At 51.1% G+C, this 24,586-nt stretch overlaps 1 protein-coding gene across 2 annotated transcripts in view; it reads left to right on the top strand.

Annotated features, from left to right (window-relative positions):
• Sardh (sarcosine dehydrogenase) overlaps window positions 1-24,586 on the top strand; it is a 62,818-nt gene that overhangs the window by 7,371 nt on the left and 30,861 nt on the right. For both annotated transcript variants that reach the window (XM_076928326.1, XM_034496213.2), the window contains exons 6-16: window positions 1,109-1,232; window positions 1,381-1,481; window positions 5,071-5,175; window positions 5,995-6,124; window positions 9,595-9,681; window positions 9,916-10,006; window positions 12,252-12,393; window positions 13,472-13,555; window positions 15,554-15,667; window positions 19,547-19,685; window positions 21,358-21,471. In XM_076928326.1, coding sequence (XP_076784441.1) covers window positions 1,109-1,232; window positions 1,381-1,481; window positions 5,071-5,175; window positions 5,995-6,124; window positions 9,595-9,681; window positions 9,916-10,006; window positions 12,252-12,393; window positions 13,472-13,555; window positions 15,554-15,667; window positions 19,547-19,685; window positions 21,358-21,471 — 1,231 coding nt within the window. The remainder of the gene's footprint in view (window positions 1-1,108; window positions 1,233-1,380; window positions 1,482-5,070; window positions 5,176-5,994; window positions 6,125-9,594; window positions 9,682-9,915; window positions 10,007-12,251; window positions 12,394-13,471; window positions 13,556-15,553; window positions 15,668-19,546; window positions 19,686-21,357; window positions 21,472-24,586) is intronic.

Here is a 24,586-nt window from a genome sequence, read left to right as displayed (position 1 = left end):
AACAGGGGCTGGGGAGATGGCTCACTGGATAAGAGTACTTGATTCTCAGGACCTAGTTTTGTATTTCCAACATCCATGTGGTTTTCTGTCTGTCATCCTCGTGGAAGCAGTGAGCTCCAGGTTCAGTGAGAGAGCCTGTCTCAAGGGAACAAGGTAGAGTGACAGAGGAGGATACCAATGTCCTCTAACCTCCAAATGTGCTTTCACGCCCCACTTTCATGTTTGGTGCTGTGTTAAAACACCCTGACAAAAAATAACTTAGGGAAGGAAAGGACTGACTAGTCTTACAATCAGGTTACAAACCGTTGAGAAAACAAGGTAGAAACTCAAAGCATCTCACACTCAGGATCAGAGAGAGAGAGAGAGAGAGAGAGAGAGAGAGAGAGAGAATAGAGAGATAGATATGAGTACACCCATGCCTGGCTATCTTCACTCATGCAGTTTAGACTCAGCATAAGGAACGGTGCTGTCCATCATGGGTTCAATTAACAACCAAGTCAGTTCTCCATAGACACATCCATAGGCCAACCTGATCTAGATAATTCCTCAGTTAAGTTTCTCTCATGGTGATTCTAAGTTGAATCAAGTTGACATTTAAAGCCAACCAGCACAGTGCACGCAGCTGTACACACCTCCACACATTGAGACACCACACACAGCACATGCACATACCACATAGATGCACACACAAAAAGACAAATAAGCATAGAGGAAGTAAAAAAAAAAGAGTCCCACAACACTGAGCATTTTAGCGTGTTTCTGTTTCCATGAAGGAATAAAACAGACACACATCTTATTAAAAACCATAGTGATGTACGGATATTTTTCTATTTTTCAAACGAATCTTACCTACTAGAAGAGCCAGCAATCCTTTGCTATTCTGGATGAGTATCCCCCCCCCCCCCCGCCTGTCAATCTGCACAAGTTTTCCACTAAGGAAGGGAGTAGGCTCTGCTGTCTTATAATGTGGCTTCCATGTCTCTGATCAAATGAATCAGGAAGTGTTCCTCACAGAAGCAATATCCTGGTTCCATCCAGTGGGTCACGGATGGAGGTCAGACTGACAGAGAGCCCCACATGGTTAGGGTGCAGTTTTTTCCCACCTCAGGTCATTGAAAACTGTGCAGTGACTGGCATCCGTGTGCGGACGGATGACTTTGGAGTGCAGCGGGTGGCAGCTGTGGAGACGGAGCACGGATCCATTCAGACACCCTGCGTCGTCAATTGTGCAGGTGAGACGCTGTTCCTCTGACGCTCTCAGCTCGGGGCCCACCCATAAAGTACACCCTTCTGGGGTGGGAAGTCAGGATAGCAGGAATTTTGAGGTGTCCCATTCTTACTCTGGTGGCAGCTGAGTTATGCTCTCCATTATGCTTCCAGGAGTGTGGGCAAACACCGTGGGCCGGATGGCAGGAGTGAAGGTTCCACTGGTGGCCATGCACCACGCCTATGTTGTCACAGAGCGGATTGAGGGGATCCAGGTAAGCGACGGTGGCTGATGAGCTCGGGACTTTCCCTAAGACCCAGTTTGGACATAGTAAAATGGCACAGCCCTCAGCCTTAGGCACCTCCTCTGTGTAATGGGGGGTGGCAGACATAATATGAGATGCTGCTGTAAATTTGATGGTGCAGGCTACTTTGGTCACCAGGGCCTGACTTCTCCTTGATATCTCTGGTCTTGTAACCAGAGTTACTAGACCCTGCTATAGGCAGCCAGTTTGGCTTTGTTCAACATCTTGGACCTGAGTTTCAGAGAAGTCAAACATGATGAGTCCATTCTTATGACTCTGGTTCCTGGCACTCAGCACCTCTCTGAGAGCCTCTGCTGAGTGACCCCTGGGCCGTGTGCACCTGCAGGCATCTGGAGTTATGTGTCTCCTCCGTCACTCCTTCTAAATCCACTGCTTCCCCATCACTCTCCCACCCCCTCTTCTTACCTTCCCCTCTCTCTTTATCCCCCATCCTTCTCTTTCCATCCCTTTATCCTTTAAAAAAAGTTTGTCTTATGTGCACTGGTGTTTTGTTTGCATATATGTCTGTGTGAAGGTGCTCAGATCTTGGAGTTACATGGCAGCCATGCAGGTCTTGGGACTCAAACCCCAGTCCTCTGGGAAATCAGTCAGTGCTCTTAACTTTGAGCCATCTGCAGCCCCTCTTTCTTCTTCTTCCTCTCCCATCCTTTATCTCGCGATTCATTTCTTTCCCTCTATCCTTCTTGCCACCCTCCCACCTTCCGTTCCTCCCCGACGCCTTCTTCCATCTATCCAGCCATTCACCCATCTCCTTGTACATCTGTCCACCTTTCCATCCCTTCTTCATTGCCTTCTGTCCACCCACCCATGGCCCATCCCTCCTCCCCATTCACCTTCTCATTCCCCTATTCCACCATCATCCATCTACTTGTTAATCCTCCCCAATGGGCATCTAATCCTGTCTCCAGCCAGCACTGACTGGAACAGCTTCATGTTCTAGGCCCTGCTCCAGGTGGTGGGGGTAAAACAGAGAGAGACCCAGTTTTTGCCTGAAGAGAAAATGGGGTCCTACAGACACGCAAAGGAGCAACTCTCAAGAAGCTGCAAAGGGTTCTGGAAGGGAATCCCCCCCCCAGAGTTTCAGGGTTCAGAGACCCAGTGCAGGGCAGAGCCTGTCCTAAAGGATCACACAAAGACACTCACCTGACTTCCCTTAGGCCAACCAAATGTGGCTGGGCATGGGTTGCCTGACTTCCATAGCTGAGATTGGACCAGTTGATCTTTTGATAGCTCTCTGGAGAAGGAGAAGGCCACACCTCTCAGTGGGGATTTGAGGATGATGGAGAAGGTCACAGAGCATGGCATTAGTTTTGAATTTGATGTGAGAGGCCACATCGCTCTTGTTTAGGGCCCAGTGATGAGAGTCTTGGACCCTTGCACACCCCCTCTTGCCCATGCTAGGAAGCCTTGTTCCTAGGTCCTGCCTCCCACCCCCCACCCCCACCCCATTGCATGATCTTGGCTTCCCTCCTGCCTCCAAGATGTCACGCCTAGATGTTTCATAGTGTGAATGTAGAAAATACCTGGGTCTGGTGGGTTCTTTTCATTGTTCCCAGAGTAACTCCCTCTGGACACACAGTAGGTCCTTATTTACAGAGACACCTACCTTGGACTGTATTTGGTGTGCAAGGAAAACTGGCCATACTGACTGCTGAAGTTCAGTGCTGCGGGGAGAACCAACTCCTCATGTGGCCACCAGGGGTCACTCTCTAGCCATGAAGGGCTCTACCAGAGCCAGGCTGAGTCTGAGGTATAAATGGGGGTAGTGGATGTGTCTTGGGTTGAGGGTAGCCACAGTGTATCCACTGAGGGGCACTGCCCCTCACTCCTAGCTAAAGCCCCACGTCTGGGAAGCTTTAGGACAGCCTGCAGCTGGCTATCTTCCTCCCATGAATCTCAAAGTCAGAGCCAAGCTGCAAGGTCCCCAGGTGCCTATGGGTATGTACATGGATCAGGCCACCATCCCTGATGCTTCAAGACATGCAGGGTACTGTCTGGTGTGATGAGAGAGTTGTCAGGCCCTATCCCTCCATAAAGAAGGCTCTGTGAGTTTAGCCATGCCTAGTGCTGGGCTAGACAGGAGGCAGAGCCAGGCCTCATACTTGCTTGCCTAGGGCTGTGGTCTTACGCTGCTGAGGAAAGTCGGAGGCTGAGAGCTTGCTCTGGGGCTTGTACCATGTGTCTTCCTGCCCATCTCAGCCCAGGAAGCTCCCTGGACATGGCAGCCATGTGCTGCAGGATATTGTCTTTCCGTAGTGGCCCTAGCTACAGGCAAGGGCTCAATCAGGGCTTGGGTCTCATCTTCTGTGGCATCTAAAGTCTCCTAGCTTTGAGAAGCTGCCTTGGTTCTAGCCAGATCTGTCCTAACCTCCCGGTGGCCATTCAAGGTATGTCTCTGTCCATCTTATATTTTCAACATCTTCCCATCTGCTTCTGCAGGGAGATGGTTACCCCATGAGATCCCAAACACAAGGCCACAGCCCAGGCTGTGGGTTAGAAGTCCATATCTTCCCACTCAGCCTAGGAGAGCGCAGTCACTGTTCTAAGCCTCGGGGTTCCTTTTTCTTTCTTTAAATTTTCATCACAGTTTGAAATCACTTATGTGTGCATCCTCACTGTCTGGGTCTCATGTAGCTCAGGTTGCTCTCAAGCTAGTTTGATAGACAAGGATGACCTGGAACCCCCGATCACCCTATGCACCACCACGCCTAGTTCGCAATGTGCTGGGGATTGAACTTACTGGTGATTTCAAACTGGCTGGCAAAGCACTCTACCCAACTGAGTGGCCTCAGCTCTGTTTCCTTTTCTGCAGCATGAGTGGTAATTGTGTGTGGGCCTGTGCTGAGGCAGAGCAAGGTGATGTGGTGAGCAAGGTACTAGCCTCTAGCAGGAGCTCATGGGGTAGCTGTAGCTACGATAATGTTTATCTAGCTGGTGTTTCAGAGGACCAAGAACAGAGGAGCAGTCACTCTGACTTCCAAAAGGAAGCAGCCAGCAGGGTTTGAAGCAGCTGGGGGGAGAATAAATTGGGGCCAGAAGTTGGGGACAGAATTGGAGTAGGGCCATATTGTTCACCAGAGTAGAGCTGACTACCGTATGGGGAGAGCAGTGGAGTTGCTGGGCAGACATGTGTGTCTTGCTGCGGCCAAGAGGCAGTACCGAGGGGCAGGGAACCATCCTGCTGGGACAGGAACATGGGCTTCACTGGCCGCCAGGGGTCTCCACAATCCTGTGCTATTTTGCTCTGCAATCTTTGGCGTGTTAATGCTGCCGTTGATGGTACTGGCAGGGCTAACTGTTATTATTTTAAAGGAGTTCTTAGCTATTGCAAATATGACAGTGCTTCTGAAAGCCGTCCTTAACTCGAACACTGTCATTGCTGCTCACAAACGAGCCGGGTCTCTTCGAGGGCTTCCTGTCTGTCTCTGCCTGTCTCCTTCCCTGTTCATCTCCAGTGTAGGAGAAGGTGCCACAGGTCCACCCAGAGCAGTGCTACAGGGCTGCTTGACGCCTGTGGCCTCTCTTCTTTACCTTTCAGAACATGCCCAATGTCCGGGATCACGATGCTTCTGTGTACCTCCGTCTGCAGGGGGATGCCTTGTCTGTGGGTGGCTATGAGGCCAACCCTATCTTTTGGGATGAGGTAAGACATGCCCTCAAGGGTCCCATGGTGGAAAGACAGAGGTGCCTCAGCCTCACCCAACTTGAGTGCTTCTGAGAGCTGGCACTCAGGTATACCAGAAGCCAGAGTGGGATTGCCTCCCAGCTCAGCATGCTGGACTCTAGAAGAGCTTAGAAATGACCCAGCCCTTGGTTGACCAGCAGCAATGATGGGCCTTCTGAGGCTTCCTTGCCCCTCCTGCCCCTCTCCAAGGCCACAGTGGAGCCTCAGGGCTAGAGGACAATCCAGGGGACACCATAGGTCCACTATATTGTCCACAAACAGACTGATTAGATGGCGGTTCTGGGCCAAATGCCTCTTTAATTCTGGAAAGGGTTGGGAAGACTGACTGCCTAGAGGTAGGGAGTCAAGCAAAAGTTCACAGGGTTGAGTAGTGTGATGTGGGTGGTGACTGCACCCCAGCACAGTTAGTAGTATGGATTGTCAGAGAGGGCAGGTTGAAGACACAGGTGGGCTGGATGGCCAGTTGCCAAGGTTGTGGTGGCCTAGGAGCAGCTCCAGCTTGCCCCTGAGATAGGGCCCCTCCCTCTCTTTAGACAGGGTCTCTATGTAGTTCAAACTGTCCCAGAACTCACTGTGTAGACCAGTGTCTCCTGAGTGCTGGGATTAAAGGTGTGTGGTACGATGACTGGCTGCGCTTGCCCATCCTAAAATCCCATCCTCTGTCTTGTCTGACCTGCTTCCCTACCTGGCTAGGGGCTGAAGCTTCATCATAAGTGGGCCTGGGAGTATCAGTGCTTTTCTCCTGGCTGATTGACAGATTCTGTGCTTCATTTGCAGGTGTCAGACAAATTTGCCTTTGGCCTCTTTGACCTGGACTGGGATGTGTTCACCCAGCACATTGAAGGTGCCATTAACCGTGTCCCCGTGTTGGAGAAGACGGGGATCAAGTCCACTGTCTGTGGCCCTGGTGAGTGGGGAGGCTGAGCCCAGAGGAGAGGCATCCTTTAGTCAGTCTGGATGCCAGTGCCTTCAGGTGAGCTGGGCATGGGGAGATCTCTGGCCAGGGGTTCCCAAGCACCGGCCTTCTCTCTGGTCTCCAGGGAGCTGAGAAGAAGGTGAGTTTAGCTCCCAGACCTTTCTCTTTAAGTTATCCACAGAGTAGCCACCGTTCACAGGGCACCCTAGGCTTCATCCCACAGTGAGGGTCCTAGAACAGAGGCAGTGCTGACCCTACGGTCTGATACATATAATGTGAGATTCAGGCAGCCACACCTTTGGGATAAGTGTGGCACAGCTCAGCATCCCCACACACATAGGGGCTGTGTTCTTTCTTGTCAAAGTCAATCCTTTTCTTGGTTCCCAGCCTGGCAGGGGAGACACAGGTCTGCCTAAAGGAAGGAGCCTGTCTTAGTTACTTTACTTATTACTGTGGCAAAATGCCGCCAAAGGGGCATCTAAAGGGAGAAAGGGTTTATTTTGGTTCACAACAGTTCGAGGATGCAGCCTGTCATGGCAGAGAAGCCTTGGATGGGGAACTTGAGGCAGATGGTCAGTTTGTATCACAGTCAGAGAGATGGATGCTAGTGTTCAGTCTAGGACCCCTGCCCAGGGAAAGGGGCTGTCCCTGTTTAGATCAGGTTTTCTGCACCCTGTCACAGGCATGCCTTGAAGCTAACCTAAACTAGATAATTCCTCTCAGTTGAGAGGCTAGCCTCCTGGGTAATCCTAGATCCTGCCAAGCTGAAGATCACCATCAGCTGTCACAGAGCCAGTCAGCGCTGGGCCGAGGTGGAAACTACACATAGCCAGGTAAAAACATGGCTCAGCAGAATCTCCTAGGTGTGTTTTCTCCCTTCTATAGGGTGACCTTGAAAGTCAAGCTCAGATGCAGGGTAGCCCAAAAGGAAACTGTCTTCAGTTTGATAGACCGAGAGCAGTCTACATGTGGGAACCCTGGGGCACCACAATGTGTCACCTGGGAGTCAGGGACAGAACACCTCTCAGCAGAGGTAGCATAGGGATGAGAAGTCATAGACAGGCTGGTCACTGGATGAAAGGGGAACCAGGAGGCCAAGGGACGTCCTTGGGGCAAAGTGGCCAGGCCATCTTAGGAGAGACAAGAGACAAAGGGTCCCAGATGGAAGGTGCTGTGGCCTTCTGGGAAGTCCAGCCGTCACTGTCTGGGCATGCTTGTGACTATAGAGCCAGCTCAGTCTGTAGCACTGGGTGCAGTCCCGGGGAGGCCAAATGGAGTCGGTAGCTAGCCTCCATGAGCAGGCTGAGAGCACATCTTATCTGGTATGTGGGCGAGGGCTGTGACTCATGTCCCTGCTCAGCCAGAGTGGGACCAATGGTGAGAAACACAGGAAGAATCCCAGGGGGCATGAATGTCCCCAGCGGCCCTCTTTGTCTAATTAGCCTGGAAACTGTCACTCCCCCATGGGGCCCTATTTTGGGGAAGTATGCTTGCAGAGACAACTTGGGTCTGGTCTCTTAGCAGTGAGGGTAGGTTAGGGATGGGGGTGGGTAGCTTTTCTCCTTGCCAGACAACTCAGAGGCTTGAGCCTCCAGGATTCAAAGATGTCCCAGTCCCAGACTCTGGGGAGGCTTAGGGCAGATGGAGCTCACTGGCTTAGGCTGAGAATTCAGAGCCGAGGTGGCAAATGCAAATCCTTCTACCATGCTGCTGGGAGTTCCCATATCCTTAGTTAAGTTTCTCAGATTTGCCTATATTAAAATCTAAGGGACCCTATACTCCACACCTCCCCTCTGACCAAAGCTCTACACCTACCTCCCACAAATCTTTGTAGACTTGGGCATATGTCTCATCACCTCTCCAGCCAACATGGTCCTACTCAGAGGGCTGCCCCTACCCTCACTCAGACAGTCCAGCCTCACACAGGACACTGGAGAGTCACTTGAACCCCATCTTAGGCCTTCTTCCCCTCGACGAGACTTTCTACGAGGAGGGTAAAAGGCCATTGTCCCTGAGGAGAAAATTCTCCCACTTGTCCATTGGTTTTTCAATGCAGCCTCTCTGTGATCCCCACCGTATTCAGTTGACTCTTCCAGGTCTGCATTGGATTTGAGCCCTCTCTCAGAGTGTGCTCATTCACACCCTAAGTCCTTTCGGAACTCGTGCGGGCTGATGTGGAATCTTGGGAGAAATGCTGAGCTCATACTTGGCCAGTGTGTGCAGTGCAGCACTCAGGAGACCCTCTGTTTTGGCCTCTCACACACAGCCTGTATAAGGACTACTTCTTGTTGTCCAGCACGGTGTCCAGCTTTGGCCTTCCATGTCTTACCAGTGAGATGGGCCTTCCTGTAAAGTCTGTCTCCATAGGAAAGAGGGCTTGGTCCCTTGGTCCTTCAGCTCCCTACTTGAAAGCTTCCTTCCTCTCGCTCCATGTCTGGTTGCCCCTGAGCTCAGATACTGCCTACCAGCAGCTCAGGCTCCAAGAACCCTTTGGGGAACAGGATGGGTATGTGAGTTCTCTACCGGCAGATGCTAAGAACCTGGGATTGGATCTGTGCGCCTTTGCTGAGTGGCTGGAGGCATCTGACCCCTGCCAGGCAGCTTTCTCTTCTGTGATAAAACATTGGGTAATAGTAGTTCATAGCATACAGGATTGCGGAGAGCATCTGGCTTACCTCGTGGTTTTTTTCTATGAGACAACCTCATTTTTTGCTTATCTGTTTTCTGTCTTTCTTGCTGCTCGATCAACTCTGTTGGGTGGAATTTGTCTTGTCTAAACAAGGCTTCCTCCCAGGGCCAAGCACATGATATGTGGGATACAACTGTTTGTAAGTTCACCCGGCCCTGTAGAGTCAGTACTGGGTCTTGATTGTTCAACAGAGGAAACTAAGGCAAAGTCGGCTTGCTTGAGGAGTTAAACAGAGAATTCATGACTATGGCTGTAATTTCCTCTAATCTCTGAGGCACCCTGGTAGCAAAGAAAATGTAATCGTTCATTCATTCATTCATTCATTCAAGAGCACATATGAAGCACTTGACTAGCCTCCATGCTAAGCCTGCATACCTGGCCTTTAGCAAGGTATGGTCCTCATCCTTAATGGTCACTGGTCAATGGCTGACAATGACTGACACAGAAAGATGGTAGTTCATTGAGGGGAGTTGTAGACTATGCTGGGTCAGAGGAATACCACTTGTTGGTGGGATGATGACACTGTTCCTGAGATGAATCTGGACCCATGAGGTAGAGCTGGTTAGGTCATAGGTCAAGTGCTTAGGAGAACAAGAACAGGAGCAATCTGGGAGACTCCCTGAAGGTAACAGTATTACATTGGGTTATAAGGATGGGAGATTTCAACAAAGGAGATATCCAAGAGCGGCTTGCTAGTCTCTATTGTCCTAGGACAGACTACCCCAAGTGTCCTGGAGACCTGGAGGAGTCTGAGGCCTTCCCTTCTTTTCAGAATCCTTCACACCCGACCACAAGCCCCTGATGGGGGAGGCTCCTGAGCTCCGAGGCTTCTTCCTTGGCTGTGGCTTCAACAGTGCAGGTGAGGGGGCATGTGAGGGTGAGGCTCCATATCCCTGAGCCTAGGAGGCATCCCCTGGAGGTATAGAGATGGAGGGGGCTGCTGGAAGAGTGCAGCCCTGCTGGAAGGCATGTAGCCCCCTCAACCCAGGTATGAGAACAGGGTTTATGTAGGCCTGTCATGGAGATAGGTCTTAAAGTTGGATGTGTGGGGGCACATGGAGCAGATTGTAGCCCTGTATTTCTGTGTCACCAGGCATGATGTTGGGAGGTGGCTGTGGACAGGAGCTGGCCCACTGGATTGTGCATGGGCGCCCAGAGAAGGACATGTACAGCTACGACATCAGGCAAGTGTAATGGTTGGAGCCAGAAAGCAGGGTGGCTGGGTCGGGACAGCAGGACAAAGGAATGAGGGCTGTTTTAGGAAGGATCCTTTCTTGAGATCCAGATGATCTCTTGGAAGTAGAAGCATCAAGGGTGGAAGGGGAGAAGGCAGTGGTTGGTAGGTGTCATGGAGGAGCACCTGGGTTGGGCAGTCCACAGCTTCTGTGGTGTCCAAGATCTCCTGACCTAGGTCCTATCTGACCCATTATCCACATCAAAAGAATCCCATCAGTCTATGCCATAGACTGAGGCTTGGGAGAAGGGCCCAGCTGGGATCACTGTAAGTGTGTAGGACTAGGAGCTGAGCTGAGTCTGGTGGTTCTTCCTTCAATCCAAGGCCTGACATGAGTCAGGCTCAACACTGGGCAGGTTGTGCTCCATGGTGCAGGGCAGTCAGCATGGACAGGCTGGTGTGGGTACAGAGAGTGACTTGGGTCTGCGGGGAAGCTCTGAGCACTGAATCATGTATCTTGAGTCAATGCTGATGGGAGGAGCCTGAAGACATCCTAGGGCCCCATGGCCTGCTGCAAGGGCTCCCAGGCAAGAAGCAGGAGACTGCCTGGTCTGTCTGACCCAGGCTTCATGTCCCATTCTTAGAATAGTTACATTGACCTGTGCAGTGTGGTCTGTTGCTGGGGCCATACTAGGCACTGCAGGGCACCGTAGGGACTGAGCAGCTGGGCAAGAGGATGTTTTTTGGCCTGTCGTGTCTGCAGTTGGTATGTGCTCCTGGCCAATAGTCCCCTGAAGGAACCCAGCTGCCTGTTGACCTGATACAGGGACAAAGTTGGGTGAAGGGACTGCTGGCTCAGCTCAGGATGTCCCACAGCCTCGCCAGCTTGTCTCCTCTTGGCTGCATGAGAACATTGCACCCATGAGGGAGGTGATGTCTGCCACCAGAAAGACAGATGGCCGGCTCTGAAAGCCCCAGAATGCTACCCCCTACACGGCTTCTGGCACTGTGAGGTCTGCTCTAAATTCCCTCAGAGACTGCAGCCACACGTAAGCTTTCCTCCCGTAGATGAATGTTCTAGAAATGATACAGCTGAAGGGGCTTTAGGGAAGGGTCTGTTCACACTCCTCCCACTGAAAAACAGAGTGAGATGACCTGTCCTTCTCCAGCATGGGCAGAGCCACAGGGCTATTCTTCCAGCAGCAAGAACCAGATTAGATGGGGTCACCTGTACCTGTGTAGTACACCTGGGGACCCACTGTAGACTACAAGTTTGTGTGTGTGTAAGAGAGACAGACAGACAGACAGACAGACAGACAGACAGACAGAGACCAAGGGAGACAGACACACAGAGAGAGCCAGAGTGGGGCAGTGTGAACCAAAGCCTGTCTCTCTGTGGTACCCATTTTTTCTTTTCTTTTTTTTTTCTTTTTTTTTTGTTTTTGTTTTGTTTGTTTTTTGTTTTTTTTGTTTTTTTTTGTTTTTTTTGTTTTTTCGAGACAAGGTTTCTCTGTGTAGTCCTGGCTATCCTGGAACTCACTCTGTAGACCAGGCTGGCCTCCAACTCAGAAATCCGCCTGCCTCTGCCTCCCAAGTGCTGGGATTAAAGGCGTGCGCCACCACTGCCCGGCCCATTTTTTCCTTATGGGTTACCTGTTTATAACTAGGTCAAGGACATAATATGCTCCTCCACCTTCATCTATGAGAGATCCCCAGTAAGGGACATGTTTGTGTAGAGCAGCCAGCATTGGGTCCTAGGTGTGTCTAGACCCCAGCTGCAAGGGACGGTCCCAGAGCTTGCTCAGCACCAGGGGCCCCCAGACCACAGCAGATGCTTCTCTTATAGCAGAGCAGATGGGTCCCTTTGAGGCCACACCCCCAGCTGTGTGGCCCTGGGCTACTCCTTCTTCTCTCAGCTATAATTTCTGCATTTGTAAGATGAGAAGATGGCCCACCCACCTCCCCTGCTGGTGTAGAAATATTTAATTTAAATCAGGACCAGTATTTAGCATTACAATACATGGCAAAAGACCAAATATCAACACCTGGGTATCTTGAGCCCACACATATGGTTGCCTTACGCTACATGGCAGAGATCAATTGTGGACTGGTCTCATGATGTCCTTAGCTGGGTTACTTGTGAGAGAGGTGGTTTGTGACTGAGTGAAGAGGCTAGCCCTGGCCCAGATTTGGTGCAGGTTGGGTCCTTGACAGGTTGTCCACAAGTGGTGATCCATCCCCTTTATTGGTGGCAGGCGTTTCCATCACTCGCTTACAGACCACCCCCGCTGGATCCGAGAACGCAGCCATGAGTCCTATGCCAAGAACTACTCAGTTGTCTTTCCACACGATGAGCCACTGGCAGGCCGCAATATGAGGAAAGACTCCCTGCATGAGGTATATCAGGCATGGAGAAGCTGAGGAGCCTGGAGGGCCTTGGGTTATGGGGGTAACAGACACTTGTGGGATACTCTACTGAGTTCTGTGTGGGGTGCTGTGCCAGGGTTTGGGTGGAAGAGACTAGTTTCCAGAGGGCTTTAGGCCAAGTGGAGAGGCAGATGTCCTGAAAACAGACTCAGGGTGGGGGAGATAGCTCAGTTGGTACAGTGTTTGCATGTAAGCATGAAGTATGCACATATAAAAATGGGCCTTGTACCTCAATAATCCCAGTACTGGGGAGGCAGAGACAGGAGGATCCTGGCCTAGTCAGTGAGCTTCAGGTTCAATGAGAAACCCTGTCTCATAAAACAAGGTAGATGGTATATGAGGACTTCCAAGATTGTCCTCTGTCCACACACACACACACACACACGCACGCGCACGCGCACACGCACACGCACATGCACACACACGTGCAGGGGATTGACATGGGCGTATGCCCCAGTGCTGCAACAGTGCAGGAGGCGGGGTCTGGGTGGCAGAGGGCATGCTAACTAGTACAGGCATGTGTCAGAGAGTAGCCAGGCTGGGCATGTGGAGAGACAGACTTTTTATCAGTATTCTTGGGATACCATCTCTGTTTTCTGGAAGATTCAAGATCAAGGTGTCCCTGCCATGGTTCTTGACTAAGGCCCTATTGGCCGAGGACAACCACTGTCATGCTATGTCCTCTTAGAGCAGAGCACATCCCAGCAGGTCCCCATCTTCTTTGAAGGGGACCAGGCCTCTGGGACTGGGACCCACTCTATAACCTTACGTAACCTTAAATGCTCTTCCTGTAGGCTCGGTCTCCGGACTATGACACAGTGGTTTGGGTTTCAGCATATGTGCTTCTGGGGGCACAGCTCAGCAGGTCGTTCTCTAGATTATGGATTCTTGTGAGGTCAGGGCACAGTGGGAGCTCTAGGGAGGAGCAGTGACAAGCTGGGGACCTTGCTTCCTGGAGCACTCTTGGGTATGAGTGGTGGATGCCCTGGCTCTGCATCCCGTGTGGCGTCTGGCCTTGTGTGATGGGCCGTCTCTTGTCTTCGTCCAGGAACTGCTTGGACAAGGCTGTGTGTTTCAAGAGCGACAGGGCTGGGAACGGCCAGGATGGTTTAACCCCCAAGAAACAGCTCAGGTGAGCAAAGAGCACCAGTTTATGTATACCCCTCCCCATCTGAGCATCCTCCCAGCTCCCAAGTCAGGCTGATCCAGTGTGCCTCAGGCTATGGCAACAAGTCAGTCGTCTGGACCCAGGAAGCTGAGAGAGTCTTCTGCACCTCAGCGGTGAGGCTCATTTAAAGGTTTGACTGCTTGGGTGCCCACGTGGGCAAGCGCTGGATGCCAGCACAGACCCACAGTGTGGACAGACTGGAGGATCCCCCTGGTTCTGGAAGGAATTCAGGCCCTTTCCACACATCGTTCAAGAATGTATATTTGGCAACACCAACTGTTAGTTGCTGTTAGTGGGAGGAATTGTGCCTAAGTGTGTCAGTTTATCCCCTGAACCATCCTACATGCTGGCCTCTGGGATGCTGTAGGGGCCTCCCCAGAGCTTCCTAGGAACAGCCCCTGGGAGCAGACCACAGAAGCTTTGAGGCACATATCTAGGTGTGTGCAAGTTAACCCCTGACTGCTGATGCAGTGTCCCATCCCATTCCAGTGTGACCCTCATCCATCTCCTCAGTTACCGAGGTCCACAATTCATTGAAAGGCACACTTGGGGCCTCAGTGACAGGGTTTTTTCTTTCATTGGTCCTGGAGGCAGAGTAGGCAGGATGGGTTCAGAGCCTCTGTCCTAGAGGTCTTAGGCTAGGAGAGGTACTCAGTGGGATGGGAAGCCCCTTGGTCCTCACATGGGAAGACTATACCCTACCTAGGATCCAGTCTGGAAAACCTTGTAGGGCTAAAAGAGATATTCCTTCTAGGGCCTCAGAGACCAGGGGAAGATGCCATGGCTGGCAGGGGCACTGGGCATGACAGATTGACTAAGGTAGATCCCCCCACTCCTGGAGCTCAGCTCTTATCCCTGAGAAGTGAGTAAAGCCTGGGTTAGAGTTGCAGCTGTGGAAGATGAGACCCATAGCTCCTTTAATCACCTCTACCATGGGGAGGAAGCCACTCAGAGCCTGAGGTCACAGAGGACGGGGACAGGGAAGGCATCTGACCGATGTGACAGACTCTGGTGATGGTGGGACAGTGAAGAGGAGCCAGACATTGGAGCCTTCCCAGAATCTCCTGGGAATAGCCACAGACACCAATCATTCCTGCCTAGCTTCATGCCTTGGTTCCATAGCTTGGTCTGTACCTTGGGGGGAACTTAACTATCTGGGATTCAGACTCTCCATCTGCAAAAATGGGTTGCCCTCCTTGGGAGTTGAGGGCACTTTCAGTGGGGGTTGGAGTGTCATGAATTTTCATGACACCATCTCTGTGGTGGTTCCTACCCATAACTTTCACCCTCCACCTGATGTCCTGGCATCAGATGGAAGCCCTCACAGTTGCTAAGTTCCTCTCCAGTTCACTTGGTATCTAGACTTTTCTCCATTCTCCAGTTAGAACCAGCAAGGCAGAGATTAAGCTGTTATCTGAACAGGCATCCTTGTGTTACCTGAGCCATACAGATCCACTAACTTTCCCCCAAGGGAGCTTTACGAGGACAGGACCAGGCCTGTGTCATGTTCATCCTGGCATCTGCAGAGTCTAGTGAGCATTCGCTGAGCAGTGGGCCCAAGCCTGCTTGTGGAGGGAGGAGAGAGAAGGGAGGGAGTGTGTGAGATACTGTCCTTACTGCTGTGCCCAAACGGCCATGGGAAACAGCTTAAGGGAGGGGCCTCCATATCAGCAGGCCAGAGCGGCATAGTAGGGAAGGCATAGTGGTAGGAACTGGAGGCAGCTGGTCACAATGTGTCTTCAGACAGGAAGTGGGGAGCAGAAAGGATGTGGGGCTGGGCTATAAAGTCTCAACCTACCATCCTCTACCTCCGAAACACTCCAGAACCCCCAAATAGCACCACCAGATGAGGACCAAGTGCTCAAATGTGAGCTTGTGGAGGAGGGGGGCATTTTACCTTCAAGCTACAGCAGGGAGGGAAGAGAAAGGCAGAGTAAAAGATGGCCTCATTTTCTGTAACAGGTCCTTGACTACGACTACTATGGGGCCTACGGAAACCAGGCACACAAGGACTACGCCTACAGCAGGCTGCTAGGTGATGAGTATACTTTCAACTTCCCACCCCACCACCACATGGTAAGCAGCCTGAGCTGGGTCGAGCCCACAGCTGCCTTCTGTCCCTCCTGTAGAGCTGCCTGCGGGGGTCCTGGGCTTTCTGAGGGGCTTCTGCTTGCAGCAAGTTCACCCCCTTTCTGGCTAGCACAGATGTGTGGGAGCCGTGTGATGTTTTCCTTTCCCCCTCTACTCTGCACCGGACTTTTGCCAGCAGCCAGATCCGAGGGTCCTTCAGTACCGCTGCTGGAGGGCGGCAGAAGGCCGGACTGAGGCCCTGGCTTGGGTGGCATCTTAGTTAAAGTTTCTATTGCTGTGATAAAACACAACGACTCAAAGCAACCTAAGGGAAGGGGTTATTTCATTTTTCAGCTTGTAGTCCATCATGAAGGGCAGGAACTTAGGCTGGACCCTGGGGGCAGGAACTGTAGCAGAGGCCATGGCGGGACCAACCTTACTGGTTCATTCCTCACATCTTACTTGGTCTGCTATCTTCTACGATTTGGGACCACTTACCATGGGTGGGGCAGCCCTTTCTGAGCTAGGCTTTCCTACATACATATCAATCAAGAAAATGTCCTACAAATTTGTTTATAGGCAATCTGAATGGAGGTATTTTATCAACCAAGGCTTCTCTTCCCAGATAACTCTGGAGTAGGTCTAGAACAAGGTGGGCTTGCTAGCCCTGCGCCCAAGGCCACTGGAAAGACAAAGCAGAAGGGACCAGGGATGAGATGACTGCACCATTGGAATCTGTTCATTGACTCAAAAACTGGCCAAGTGAGCTGTCCAGGAAGTTTGTGGTCCTTCTCCAATGTACTTGGTTTTCTGCCTATGAGTGGTGAGGTGCTGAGGCCTGGGGGCCAGGCATTCCTGCAGCAGCAACCTGCATCCCACAGGCAGCTTACACAGTGAGCAATGGTCATGTCCGTACCATGCCTCCCTAGCTCCTCTGAGGACTAGAGTTGTCTCTGGGCATGTCACTATGCCAGAGGCACCTGTGATCCCATGCATGTGATGTGACGTCTCATGATGCATCTTAAGTAGGTGCAGAGCCAAGCCCTCAGCCTGGGCCCTAGACTGTGGGCAAAGCGTTAGGATATGGCTTCACATGCAGGGACTGCCATCACTCAGGACCCTCATGGTCATTGTCACTGGTATCTGTGTCTCTCCAGACTCAAATGACACATTATGGCCAATGCTGAAGGCAAGGGCCCAGCTGTCCCACCACTTTTCTCCTATGCTTGTGTGAGAAGCAAACAGGTTATTAAAGCAGGTCAGAGCTCTCTGAAGTGGTTGCAGAAGCCAGGAGCTCCATAAAGCAAAGCAGCTGCAGGCCAGCTTGGTGCCCAGTCCCCACAACCCCTTAGGGAGTGCATGGCTGCGTCTGGCACCTCAGCACCTGCAGCTTCTTCAGCCCGTGGGACTCGGCCCAGCGGGTGTGGAGGCTTGGGGGAGATGCCAATTTGGCTTAGCAGCTCCATCTAGCCTCCGCAACTGCACCAGAGACAGTCCCCGCGCATGAAAAACACACTTGTTCTCCACATTGGCAGCTTCCCCAGCCAGGCAGACAGCGAGTGTCAGCGTGGAGAGCTGTTTGGGTTTGGGTCAGCAGCTCTAACAGTGCCAGAAAAGGCCCCTCAAATCCTGGTGGACAGGGAGCAGTCCTTAGTGATGTCTGGAGAGAGGCAGAGGAGCTGAGGCCTCAGGAGGCTGCAGGCTGTGCCAAGGTCTGGTGTTTGCCCAGAAACCTACTACAAGGTCTAAAAGGCTGGTTTCTCTGTCTGGCTCAGCCATGGGTGTGGTACTGAAGACCTCCACTATCCTCCTTATGATTGGGGGCTCTTTGTGGCCATGCTAGGAACATTTCTGAGGCTTTTCACTGCACTACTCTGAACTCCAGAGCCCTGGGGATACCAAGAGTTGGTAGCAACCATCTCACTGTTGATGAGTAGAGGAGGACAGGCCCAGCTTCCAGACACACACTGGCTGTCCAGCCCCAGGGCAGTGGCTCCCACCACAATCATCTGTATCCTCAGTAATGAAAGTGAGGTTGGCACAGCTGAGCAGTTGCTGGGAGGAGTAGCTAGGAGAGGTGTGTAGTCTTTTTCGTTGTTAACAGCTTTATTGAGACATGGCACCCAGTTCATTGATTGAAAACTTTACATTCACTGTTCCCAGCAAGTTCTTGGGGGCAGCTTCATCTCTCCACAAGGAAGCCCCACAGTCACCAGAATTCACCCCATCCCCCACTCTATCCCAGACACAGGATCAGTGAGGGACCTTGTAACAAGAGAAAAAGATGGAAATGGATGGCTTAAGGCACCCAATGTCCTCTGGCCCCTGCAACTGCGTATTGGCATAGCCCATACATGTACATGCACCATGCACACAAAGCCTAAAATAAATACATCTCCTGGATGTAAGCCCCTTGTTTGATTGATGCAGAGTCCATATGTTTCTCCCATTCCCTTTTTGCTGTCATTATGGAACTATTTGCAACACAAACTAGTTCTTTCGCATAAATGTGTAAGGTTTTGATGATGTCTGATTCATCTCCTAGCCTTGTGTTGCCTACGGCTTCGGCATCATGTCTAAGAGTTGGCTGGGGCCACACACACATACTTCCGGGTTTTCTGTTAAAAGTTTGTCATTTTTGTCTGGAGTCTTGTGCATGGCACAATTAGGTGTTCAAATGTCATTGTTTTGCTTGTGGGTATCCATTTGCTGAGATGACTCGGTATCCCCATGAATTCTCCAGGGGTTCTCTTTGAAAAGCTGATCTCCACCTCAGTCAAGGTGACTTCTAGCTGGAGCTTCACCCCGTTAGGCCACAAAGTAGACTTTGTCTACTGTAGTCCCTCCTCCCCCTTCCCTAGCAAGTGTTGGAATCAGGGAGTGTGACCACATCAACTTTGTTCTTCTTTTTAAAGGTTGCTTAACATAGTCTGGCCCTTGGAATTCCATGTGAATTTTAGTGTGAGCTAACCTGTATAGGATCCAGCTGAGGCTGTGGTAGGGACTAAGTCAGATCTATAGATCAACCCAAGTGTGTGGTTAGCTTGCCACACACTTATGGTGTCTTTCCCAATGGAAAAGACATTGGTCATTATAATTTTTTTTTTTCAAAACCTTCCTGGGCCCAAGGAGATGGTCAATGATGGGCTTGATGAATAAGCATGAGGAACTGAGTTCAGATCCCTAGACTGAACATAAAAGTCAGGTACTGGAGAGGCAGAGACAGGAGGATACTGACCAAACCAGTCTAGCCAATCAACAAGCTTCAGGATTAGTGAGAGACCCTGTCTTGAAAAGTAACACAGAGAGCAACTGAGGAAAACACCAGATATCAACCCATGGTCTCCACACGTACACACACATGTGCACACACACACACACATTTTTAACTCTTTATAATAAGAACTTTGCATTTCTGCTGTCAAGCTTGCTTTAGTTATTTATTTTTATTGTTTTGGGGGCTATGAAGAAAGAATCATTTTCTTGGTTTCTCTTTAGATTGTTCTATGTTAATGCACAGACCTGTAGTAGGTTTTGTGTATTGGCCGTCTTTCCTTTAGCTTGTGTATTTAGCTTACTCTCTCTCTGGTTTCTTGAAGAGGAAGGCTGCATTCCTAGCTTGAACTTCCGGTCCTCTTGCCTCTACCACCCTAGTTCTGTGCCACCATACCTGGTTTTTAGGGCAATTCTTTTGAACGACAGAGCCTACTTATGACTTGGTACCCAACGTCCTCTGTGTGCTTTCTGTTCTGTGGTAGCCCCTGAGCTGGGGTGACGGAGGGACTGGGAGGGCTGTGGTGGAGATGCTCTGGATAGGTGTGTCAGGAAAGGCCCAGCCCATGTTCCCAGGGGCAGACAAAGCTTCTCCTCCACTGGGCCTTTCAGATCCAGAAGGAATGTCTGGCCTGCAGAGGAGCTGCTGCCATATTCAACATGTCTTACTTTGGGAAGTTCTACCTGCTGGGGGTGGACGCCAGGAAGGCTGCAGACTGGCTCTTCTCAGCAGATGTCAACCGACCCCCAGGTACTGGGCCCAGGGTGGGATGGATCTACTGCTCTCCTGCTTCAGTGTCAGATGGAAATCCATGGACACAGGGATGAGGGGGCAGGCAGGTGGCCTGCTGTTCCTCCCCTGGGTCTAACCAGTCTGCTGGCTGGCCCTCTAGACACTGTCCCTAACCCCAACCCCAGGGTCTTCCCCCTCTTCCATCCTTCCTTATTTTCCCTCCTAAGACCCCTTTCTTTTTTGCTCATAGAAGGGATGCAGGGCCACAAGTACTTGGTGATATCTCCTGGCACTTGAGCCCAGTCACCCTCCCCTACCCCCCATTATTATGGTGCTTTCCCTGTGTGGTTGCCAGAATTAAAAATCCATAAAGCTTAGTTAAAATGTAATCTTGCATAAATAGTGAACAATTTTTTGTTGTGGTGTATCCTATGAAATATTTGGGATAATCTACTTTTTTTGTCACCTGCCCACCCAGCTGTCTTACTCATCCACCCACCCGCCCTCATCTTCATCACTTTTCCATAGTCCTTGTCACAAGTCCACAAGCTGGGTGTTTTCAAATAAGAGATGGATTAACTCCTGATCCTGTGGGCCAGAGATCAGAATCAGGGTGCTGGCTGAGTGTTCTTTCTCTGAGATTATGAGTGGGTTCCTGCCTGTGTCCTCCAGCTTGGTAGAGGCTGGGATCACTGGCTTGGCTTAGGTGGTAGCTATTTCATCCATCCTTGTCTCTGATGCCACGGGCTTCAGAGGGTGGTTTTGGGTGTCACCACTCAGGAACCATCTATCTTAGGTTTTTTTGGTTGGTTGGTTGGTTGGTTTTTTTTTTGTTTGTTTGTTTGTTTGTTTTTTGAGATAAGTATTCTCACTGACTGGGAACTTATCAAGTAGGCAGGGTTGGTTGTCAGTGAGCTCCAGGGATCCTCCCATCTCTGCCTCCCCAGCACTGGAATTCCAAGTGTACGTCACCGTGCTTGGCTTTTTCATGTGGCTCCTGTGGACTGAATGTACAGTGTCCCCTCCCCAGGCCTTAACTTTCCTCTTTTTGTAAACAGTTCTACTCAATTGGAGCCCATCTGAATAACCTTGCCTCACACAGGGTTATAAAGACCCTACTTCCAAATAAGGTCTCACCCACAAGTCTTTGGGGTCAGACCCCTAACATGTCGATGTGTGGGGCATGATTCAACCTGTGCCACCCTGTGTGCAGCCAGTTAACAGCCCAGCAGCCCCATGTGCAGCTGGGCTTTGTTCTCGTGACTCTTCCATCAGCTTTGCCCACCTGCTCACCTCCTGTACACCACCTCCACCCCTCTCTACCAGACTTTACCTATCTACTAACCCCAGGTGCCCACCTGTCTACCCACCCCACTCACCTCATCCATTCCTCTCCCTGCCTACGGTTCATCCACATGACCACTTATCTGTGGGATAACCACAGATATTGATTCTGCCATATCAGGCACACTGCTGTGGGTGATGATGATGGGGATGAGGGAGGAGTCATACATTTTCAAAGAAATCCTCCCCAGATGACAGCCATGGATGACCTCGTCAGTAATCTGGTTGGCTGTAATAGAGTCACAGGGTAGGAGGCCTTGTGAGGGAGACTTCATATCGTGGGGTCCTCCAGGCTTTGAGGAGAAATGAGCTTCGGTGGAGATCACATCTGGGTCCTTGTTGCCAGGCTCAACAGTGTACACATGCATGCTGAACCAACGGGGAGGCACCGAGAGTGACTTGACCGTTAGTCGCTTGGCCCCTGGCGCCCAGGCCAGTCCCCTGGCCCCTGCATTTGAAGGTAAGGTTGTCATGAGAAGCAGCACTGGTACAGATGTGACCTGCTCAGAGGACTGGCAAGTCACCAGTGTCCAGAAGGTCAGGGAGGGTTATCCAGGTTGACTATGTAATTACCTGTCATGTCCACTTGTGGTCAGGACCTGGAGATTAGTTGTCTCATTTCAGGCTAAATGCAGGCTATGTTCCGGTGGCTGTGCTGTTGCTCCGAGCACTCTGTAATTATGCCTTTGAACCTGTTGGTGTTGTGGCATGTTGGAGCAGCCTTGACGTGGGTGCACTCAGTCCAGCTGCCCAGGCTAGCATAAGCCCAGGGCAGGCTACATCTCCCCCTCAGAGCTCAGTCTCTTTCCACTCTGCCATCTGGGCTAGTCTCAGTCTGTGAGCCACTGCCTGTCTCAGGCCTGGCAGGTCCCCTGATGCTTGGCTCAGTGCCCACTCTGTATCCTTCGACTCCTCCTTGCATACCCATAATGACAGGCAGCTTGGCACTTTAGTCCTTTAGCTGTCACCTCTACACAAGACCGCCTCCCGTCACCCCAACCCTGGATCTTACCTGTTAGTTCCCACAGGGGCAGCTCCGTCTCCTGCCCTGTGGCCTGTGTTCACCAGAGAAGAGAAGGAACAGAGAGGGCATGTCTTCTCTAAGAAAGGCATTGGTACTTCTAAAAGGGTAGTTTACAGGGAGGAGGTATCAACTGTGTGAGAAGCTGACAGTGGGCAGTGCTGACCCATGGAGATCTAGCTGCCTCCTAGCTCTCCTTGCTGTTTGTGTCTTAGTGAGACCCTCTCATGGGGAGGGGCAGGGGGAGAGGAGGATGCTCACAAGGAGTCAGAATCCTTATCCCTGTGTGTGCTGTGGCCGGAGGTCTGATTTAACTGGGGGTTACACCTAGGACCAAGCACACCTCAGCAAGTGCTTTATCCCAGAGCTCCATCTTCATCACCCTTTCTTGTAATTTTTAAATTTTGAGACCTTAGCTCTCTGAGCCTCAGTTTCCCTACTTGTGAGGTAGGGACTGGCGAACCTACCTACCTCAGCTACTATAGGAATGAGTAAGAGCTAAGAGGGGCCAGGAGATTGCATGCAGGCCCCCAAGCCTCAGTTTCCTTATCTTGGCAATAGGGACCTTGCTGGAATCTGTCAAGAAAATGCTTTGTGATCTATTACCTTGTGCCTCCCACCCGGTAGAGTCCCTGGGGCTGAGTGCTTGTGGGAGGCTACACCCAGGGGGTGTGACCATATGATCCAGTGAGCACTATGCCACAGAGGCTGTAGATCCCAGGGACAGCCCAAAACAGAGAAAACAGATCCTGCACTGACACAGGTCCTGTGGTGAATATGTATTGCATTAAGTATGTGTATATTTAATATGTATGTTAATTATGCATATGACTCAGAGCTCCAGTAAAGCAAGAGAATGTGACATTTTACATGTGATCAAGGCTGTGTACCAAGCAGCTGTCAATCTTGGAGGCAATTTTAAATTATCTCAATTCATCTTTTTTTTCTTTTCTTTTTTTTTTTTTTTTTTTTTTTTTTTTGGTTTTTTCGAGACAGGGTTTCTCTGTGTAGCCCTGGTTGTCCTGGAACTCACTCTGTAGACCAGGCTGGCCTCTAACTCAGAAATCCGCCTGCCTCTACCTCCCAAGTGCTGGGATTAAAGGCGTGTGCCACCACTACCCGGCCCATCTTTCTTAATATTATAAAAGGTGTACTTGCTTGTCAGAAACACACCGACATAATGAAAATGGCATCTAAGACCTGCCACCCACAAAGCTCACCCCAGACCTGGAAATGGTAGAGAGGAGCCTGGGGTGGGACTCTGCCCCTTGGCTCATGCGGATCTGCCTTTTGCCATGTCCAGGGCCCTGCACTGTCTCCTCTGTAGAGCAGCAGAGTGGAGATGGTTGCCCAGGGCAAGCAGGCCCAGCACTGTCATGCCAACTGGTAGGGCACTCAGGCTGGTAACAGAATGTGGGCTGAAGTATACATGAGTGAGTGAGCGAGAGAGAGATAGAGAGAGACAGAGAGAGACAGAGAGAGAACGAGAGACAGAGAGAGAAACAGAGAGAGACAGAGATAGATAGATAGATAGATAGATAGATAGATAGATATAGAGAGAGTTGGTCATGGTAGATATCCTTTGGCCTGGGGTTGAGGACACTGTCCAGAATTCAACCATTCTCTGGGAACTCCACAGGAAGCCTTCTGCTTGTGATCCCTCTCCCTCTCTCTCTCCCTCTCCCTCTCCCTCTCTCTCTCTCTCTCTCTCTCTCTCTCTCTCTCTCTCTCTCTACCCCTCCCTCTCTTTCTGTCCCTTTTCCCCACCTTTCCTTTTCTTTCCCTTCTCCCCTCCTTCCCTCTCTCCTACTCCCATCTCTCTCTTCCTCTGTACCTATCACCCCTCTTCCTCTCCTTCCATTCTCCCCTTCTCCTCTTTCTTTCTTTCTCTCTCCCCCTCTCCCTCATTGTCTTCCTCACCCCCTTTCCTCTCCCCTCCTTCCCTCTCTCATATCTCCCACAGTGTCTCTGCTATTTTGCCCCTGAAGGCTCCCTGTGCTGTGTGGCCAGGCCCATTGTACAAGGGAGAAAGGAGAAACCCCAAAAGATAAACAGATATTACAGTGGGACAGGCTGGCCAGAGCTTGTGTGCCTTCCGAGACTGCATCTTTCCATGGATGTGTGTGCCTGTGAGGTATCTCCAAAATAAAGGTGTCAGACTTGAGGAAGCAGGACTCTGCCCACCCATGGCTCAGAGGATACTCTGAGCGGTGCATCACTGGTGAGAAGAGACTGGCTGAGGGACAGGTACAGTGCTTGGGTTTGGTTGTCATAGACTCAGACTACTTCTGAGCTCTGCAGGGTGGGAGGGTCCAGGAGGAGAAGACACTACCTGGCCATGGAGCTCAAGGATCAGAACAAGGGAAAGGACTGGGCAGGGTCAAAGCACAGCTCACTAGAGCCACCTCCCACAGCGAGGGGCTCCAAAGGCTGGTAACAAAGACTCCAAAGGCTCTCTGGGAAAGCTTGGGTGGTCCTTAGGCTATGAGGTGTGAGTATGGGCTGACCATACCAGTGATAACATGCCAGGGGCTGGAGCCACTTGGGGTGCACA

Source organism: Arvicanthis niloticus, chromosome 2, assembly GCF_011762505.2.
Source record: "Arvicanthis niloticus isolate mArvNil1 chromosome 2, mArvNil1.pat.X, whole genome shotgun sequence".
In the NCBI taxonomy this organism is placed as follows: Eukaryota; Metazoa; Chordata; class Mammalia; order Rodentia; family Muridae; genus Arvicanthis; species Arvicanthis niloticus.
Note: the sequence above shows the minus strand (reverse complement) of the source record. Positions and strands in the feature narration are given on the sequence as shown.